The sequence below is a fragment of the Pelophylax lessonae genome (genome assembly GCF_965119305.1).
Source record: "Pelophylax lessonae genome assembly, chromosome: 6".
NCBI lineage: Eukaryota > Metazoa > Chordata > Amphibia > Anura > Ranidae > Pelophylax > Pelophylax lessonae.
In genome coordinates this window covers 43,757,528-43,764,170 of record NC_138773.1, presented here as the reverse complement: position 1 = coordinate 43,764,170, position 6,643 = coordinate 43,757,528, and the positions used below count along the sequence as shown (strand labels likewise).

Sequence of the window (6,643 nt, the reverse complement as noted above, 5' to 3'; positions counted from 1 at the left end):
TGGAGCTCTGAGAACTGAGTGAGTTCTTTGATCACTCGGTTCTCAGTCATAGAGCAGGCGGGGGACAGATGCAGCATTGGACCGATGCTTTATCCACCTAGGTAAGTATGATTTTGGGAGGAAAAAAACCTCCAAACTTCTCTTTTAAGATAGTCACTTTGTGATAAGGCAGATCAAAAAGATTAACCATCCCTTGTTTTTTGGATTAGTGAAGACATTAACCACTTGCCGACTGCTGCATGACTATATACGGCGGCAGTCAGCTCCTCACAGGCAAAGTGACGTAGGGGTACGTCACTAGCCTGTGAGGCTCTAGGAAGCGAGCGCGCGCCGCCGGAGGCGCGCTCCCGCTCGCTCACGGACCCCCCGCGCGTGTGAGGTGCGGATCCGATGTCCTCCGCTCCTTCACGATCGTCGGTTACACCGGGAGAAAGGCAGGCGGCTAATGTAAACAAAGCCGTCTGTCTTTCTCCCCTGTGTAACAGCAGAGATCATACGGTCCTGCTATGTAGGACCATAGATCTCTGCTGTTACATGAAAAGCCCCTAGGGACATACTTAACCCCTCCTTCTCCAATAAAGTTAACCCCTTCCCTGCCAGTGTCATTTTTACAGTAACAGTGCATATTTATAGCACTGATTACTGTAGTAATGTCACTGGTACCCCCAAAAGTGTCAAAAATGTCAGTCAAGGGTCCGATCTGTCCGCCGCAATGTCGCAGTCCCGCAACAAAAAATCGCAGATCGCCGCCATTACTCGTTAAAAAAACAATAAAAATGACAAAAATCTTTGCCTTAGTTAGTAAACGCAATAACTTTTGCGCAAACCAATCAAAATACACTTTTTTGCGATTTTTTTTTTACCAAACATATGTAGCATAAAACAAATTGTCCGAAAATGTTAAAAAATTTTGATTTTTACATTTTTTGGGGGAATTTCATATAAAAAAATGTAAAGAAAATATTGTTATTTTTGCAAAATTGAGGCTCTTTTTTTGTTTATAGCGCATGATCAAAAAATCGCACAGGTGATCAAATACCACCAAAAGAAAGCTCTGTTTGTGGGAAAAAAAAGGACATCAATTTCATTTGGGTACAGCGTCACACGACCGCGCAATTGTCCGTTAAAGTCACGCAGTGCTGAATCGCAAAATAGGCCCTGGTCAGGAAGGGGGTAAAATCTTCCTGGGCTTAAGTGGTTAAAATTTCCTTCTGATTTCAACAGCCATGCTCTACACTGCAAAATAGTCTTGCAACCTTTACGTTTTTTTTTCTCTGGACTTTATATATGACCAATAACTTGAAAAAAACTTTGTTAAGATATGTTTTTTTCTTGGTGAGTTTAGTCGACGTTATGGAGTATGAGCTTTGCTTACTCATTTAAAAGTTTTTACATGAATAAAGACTGGATCACAAGATCGTCTAAACAACAATTTTGAATGCAAAGAAAAACATACTTTCGGTTTCATTTCTTCTGAACCGTCAGCAATGGCATCTGCTGATTTAAGAGAGGAGCTGGAGTGTTCCATCTGTCTGAGCGTTTATACGGATCCTGTAAACCTGAAATGTGGACACAATTACTGCCGAGCCTGCATTGATTGTGTGCTGGACAAACAAGAGAAGTCTGGGGGATATTCCTGTCCTGAATGCCGAGAAGAGTTCAAGGAACGTCCTGTACTTCAGAGAAACATAACCTTGTGTAACATAGCAGAACGTTTTTTGTCTGCCCCGCCAAACCAACAGGAAACAGGGGCCTCCTGTACTTATTGCGTTGATATTCCAGCATCTGCTGTTAAGTTCTGTCAGCTGTGTGAAGCCTTTCTCTGTGAAAAACACCTAAAAGTCCACAGCAAGTCATCAGAACATGTCTTATCTGACCCCAACACGTTCCTGGAGAGCAGAACATGCTCCGTCCACAAAAAGATCCTGGAGTATTATTGTATTGAGGACGCTACCTGCATCTGCATGTCTTGCAGGCAAGATGGAGGACACAAGAGACACCAGGTGGAGAAGCTGGACGAGGCTTCGGAAAACAAAAAAGAGAAATTGAGAAATGTTCTACAGAAAGTAAAGAGAGAGAAAGTGGAGACGGAGAGGAGAGTCCAGAGTCTGCAGGAAAGCAGGAGAAAAGTACAAGAGAAAGCCGCTGACGAAACCAAGAGAGTTACCTCCCTGTTCAGAGATATCAGGGCACAGCTGGAGGACCTGGAGAAGAGAGTCCTGAGCGAAATTTCCAGGCAGGTGGAGCAGATCTCGTTCTCGTTTTCTGATATGATCCAACTACTAGAAGTAAAGAAGGATGAGCTGTTTAGTAAGCTGTGTTACATTGAGGAACTTTGTTACATTTCTGATCCAATAACTGTCTTGCAGGAATCAGACACGGGTCTGTTGTGTGACGATGATGAGGTAAGATGGAGAACCGATAAACAGCTCAATGATGGAGGTGACCTGGATGTGGCTTTCATTTCAGCCACATTAAACACAGGTTTGTCTGATATTATGTCTGGAATGATGGTGCAGAAACATACAGATGCATGTGACTATCTATGTTCTAATATTGAGAACACGGTTCACACCAAGGCCACTGAACCATCCAGACCATTCTCCCAACCCAACTCAACCGAAACGGGAGAAGAAAGACCAACGACTGGGTCTGTACAGAAAATATCAGGACTGCAGAAGAATAAAGACATTTCACTGGATATAAATACTGCTGGTAGTTATGTACATATTTCAGATGACGGGAAAACTGCTTTCTGGTCAACAAACCAGAATCACCCAGAAAAACCAGAAAGATTTCAGGATCAGCCTCAGGTTTTAAGCAGTTGGCCTTTTTTCTCAGGGCGACATTACTGGGAGGTGGATGTCAGTGGGTCACAGAGGTGGATAGTTGGGATGTGTTACCCTAGTATAGCCAGAATTGGTGATCAGTCATTGATTGGAAATAATAACAAGTCCTGGTGTTTGGAGAGGTGGGATAGTCGGTATTCTGTCATACATGACAGTAAAGTAATACAGTTGCCTGACAATATTGTCTCTAGTGATCAAGTCAAGATATATCTGGATTACGAGGGAGGGCAACTCTCCTTCTATGATCTGTGTTACCCAGTCCGTCACTTGCACACCTTCACTGCCATCTTCACCGAGCCCCTACATGCAATTTTAGCTGTAGGACAAGATGGTAAAATAAAGATATCAGGGGAAAGTGGGACATGTGTATGACAGAGGTTGGTGACCTCAGAAGGAAGGGAATACGACGTAAAATTCTCATCCAATTGAATGAGGCAATGCGTAGACTACAACAGTCAAACCATTTGTTTTGGCGTTGGGTTTATTTGGCCGACTGTGCTAGATCGAACTATAATGCCCCGTACACACGCATCGATAGTTGGCCGTGAATTTTCGGCCAACGTCCGATCGGACGATTTTCGGCTTGTTAGTATGATGCTTTCGACAACCGAATCCGACTTTTTGGCCGAATAAAATCTTGTGTGCAGGCTATAAAATTTTTGCTGGCCGTCAACACAACGGCCGATTTTCAGTCAGTCAGTACAGATTTCGTCAGACAGAAATCTGATGAGCAAGACTGGGCATGCTCAGAGAAGAAAAAACACACGGAAAGTAAACCAGCACATGACATCACTTCTGAAGTAGATTTTTGTTGGCCGAGAAAATTTGTGTGCAGTCTATTCACATTCCAACCAACAAAACACAACTTGGACAAAAGACGGCCGATCGGTCGGCCGATAATCGTTGCGTGTGTACGAGGCATTACTCATTAAAGTGACCCTGTTATTATACTATATGTATTTAGCCAAGCTATACTTGTAAAAGAAAACAGTGTATACTGGACTTTCTCAACCTTTTTACTCCAGAGGAACCCTTGGAATAATATTAAGATCTCAGGGAACCCCTGCTTTAAATGAATATATGAACAGCAGAGAATACATTAGCTTTGTCAGTAAGTGCTAGATTTAATAGATAAAATAATAAGGAATATAGTGTTTCCTAAAGTATTGGACACTCAAGGTGGGTCATTTTTAGGGCTGCCTTGGTGGTCAATGAGAGAAGAAATATTCCCTTATTGGGAAGCATGCCATGTAAATGCAATGTAAAGGAAAACAAGAGTAGCTCCACTTGTCTCAAGCTACTGCCTCTTACCATCTATTATGACCCCCAAACTATGCAATCTCTGGAGGAACCATAGGGTTCCACAGAACCATGGTTGAGAAAGGCTAGTCTATAGTGTATACCAGGGGTCTCCAAACTTTCTAAACAAAGGGCTAGTTTACTGTCCTTCAGACTTTAGGGGAGCTGGACTGTGGCCAGCGGGAATAGAACATTTTTCTGGAATCAGTGGGAGTAAACAGTGCCCCACCTTTAGTATTAGAGAGATGATTAGTGGCCCATGGTTGATGTCAGAGGGAGAAATGGCTCCATTGTTGATGTCGTTGGGAGGAATTATGCCCCATTGTTGGTGTCAATGGGCAGAGTAGCATCTCATATCAGTGGGTTGAATAGTGCCCTAAGGGCCAGATAAAGGCAAGCAAAGTACCGCAGTTTGGAGACCCCTGGTCTATACCTAACTCTTCTGCTGCCTACATCACCGAACAGTGCTCCATTCAGCAGAAATCATCCACCAAAGTCTTGTAGTGAAGCCAAAACACCAGTAATGCAAGGTCAGCAGTGTGACTAACACTCCCAGAACTGTTGGTTTCCCAGCAGACTAAGTGCCGGTTCACACTACCGCAGCACGACTTTGGGGGCGACCTGTGAAGTCGCGTGCACCGCGACTTCGGCGTGACTTGCACGGACTTCATATAATGAATGTCAATGCAAGTCGCACCGATGTCGCCCCGAAGTAGTACGGGAACTATTTTCTAAGTCGGAGCGACTTGAGTCGCTCCTATTAGAACGGTTCCCGTAGCACTGCATGGACTATGACATGTCAGGCTGACCAGTCGCCTGACAAGTCGCGGTAGTGTGAATGGGCACTTAGAGGGATGGTCTCTAATGAATGTGATGGTGTTCAGTGGCACAGGCAGCAGGAAAGGTCAGTATTCACAATCTATGTTTACAGGTATAGCTTTCTTGGGGAACTTTAGTTTATCAACATATCACTTGAACATGAAGTCAAAATGTATAACCGGCAACTCGTCATCCAAAGACAGATATGTTTATTGTTTTAGGTGGGGTACAGTTATACAAGTGTTTCAGCTACAAAGCTTTAATCATAGCCATAACCATAACATATGGCTACGACTAAGGCTTTGTAGCTGAAACGCGTAAACTGTTGTATAACTGTTCTTTCTCCACCTGCAACAATAAACATCATCTTTGAATGATGAGTTGCTGGCAATACATCTTGACTTCATATTGCATCTGGGTGTTGGGAAGACACCAGTAGCAAGAGCACTAACTACTACTCACCTTTTTCGGGGAACTTGGATAAGCGTTGCTTCTTTTCTACTTACCTGATATCACTTAAACATGTTTCATGACCTGACAGGTGTACTTTAAAATATAGATCTTCGCTTGCTCTTTTTGAACCAAATTGTTGTGTCCTCTTGTTTCTCCTTTCCTAATTGCCCCTGTTTTTGATGTGATGTATAGACCTCAATGAATAAATATACAATTTAACTATCAAAAGTGTTATTTTTCACAATGATTGCATAAGTTAAGCTAACCTGGACTTCCACAGATAGAACAGTTATCCTTTTTATTTACGCAGTCGCTATCCATAGAATTCTATAAGGATGATTCCTGAATCTCTCCTAAATTCAGATATGGCCTATTAGACATCGGCCAACGGGTTGCATTTCTCATACAGGATTTCATGGGACCCTAGAAATCCTCCTAAGGTTGCTAGGGGTTCCTATTGCATCTGGGTGTTAGGAAGACACAAGTAGCAAGAGCACTGACTACTACTCACCTTTTCGGGGAACTTGGATAGGCGTTGCTTCTTTTCTACTTAACTGATATCACTTAAACATGTTTCATGACCTGACAGGTGTACTTTAACCACTTAAGCCCCGGAAGATTTTACCCCCTTCCTGACCAGGGCCTATTTTGCGATTCGGCACTGCGTGACTTTAACAAACAATTGCACGGTCGTGCGACGCTGTACCCAAATGAAATTGACGTCCTTTTTTTCCCACAAACAGAGCTTTCTTTTGGTGGTATTTGATCACCTGTGCGATTTTTTGATCATGCGCTAATAACAAAAAAAGAGCCTCAATTTTGCAAAAATAACAATATTTTTCACATTTTTTTATATGAAATTCCCCAAAAAAAATGTAAAAATCAAAATTTTTTAACATTTTCGGACAATTTGTTTTATGCTACCTATGTTTGGTAAAAAAAATCGCAAAAAGCATATTTTGATTGGTTTGCGCAAAAGTTATTGCGTTTACTATCTAAGGCAAAGATTTTTGTCATTTTTATTGTTTTTTTTTTTTTAACGAGTAATGGTGGCAATCTGCGATTTTTTGTTGCGGGACTGCGACATTGCGGCGGACAGATCGGACCCTTGACTGACATTTTTGACACTTTTGGGGGTACCAGTGACATTACAACAGTAATCAGTGCTATACATATGCATTGTTACTGTAAAAATGACACTGGCAGGGAAGGGGTTAACGTTA

The 6,643-nt window shown here is 42.4% G+C and overlaps 1 protein-coding gene across 1 annotated transcript; it reads left to right on the top strand.

The window, feature by feature from the left end:
• The first annotated feature begins 1,374 nt into the window (after window positions 1–1,374).
• On the top strand, window positions 1,375–3,343 carry LOC309558970 (E3 ubiquitin/ISG15 ligase TRIM25-like). The gene has a single exon (XM_082262076.1). It carries the CDS (start codon window positions 1,488–1,490, stop codon window positions 3,219–3,221), a length of 1,734 nt encoding a protein of 577 aa, XP_082118202.1. The 5' UTR covers window positions 1,375–1,487; the 3' UTR covers window positions 3,222–3,343.
• The last annotated feature ends 3,300 nt before the right edge of the window (window positions 3,344–6,643 follow it).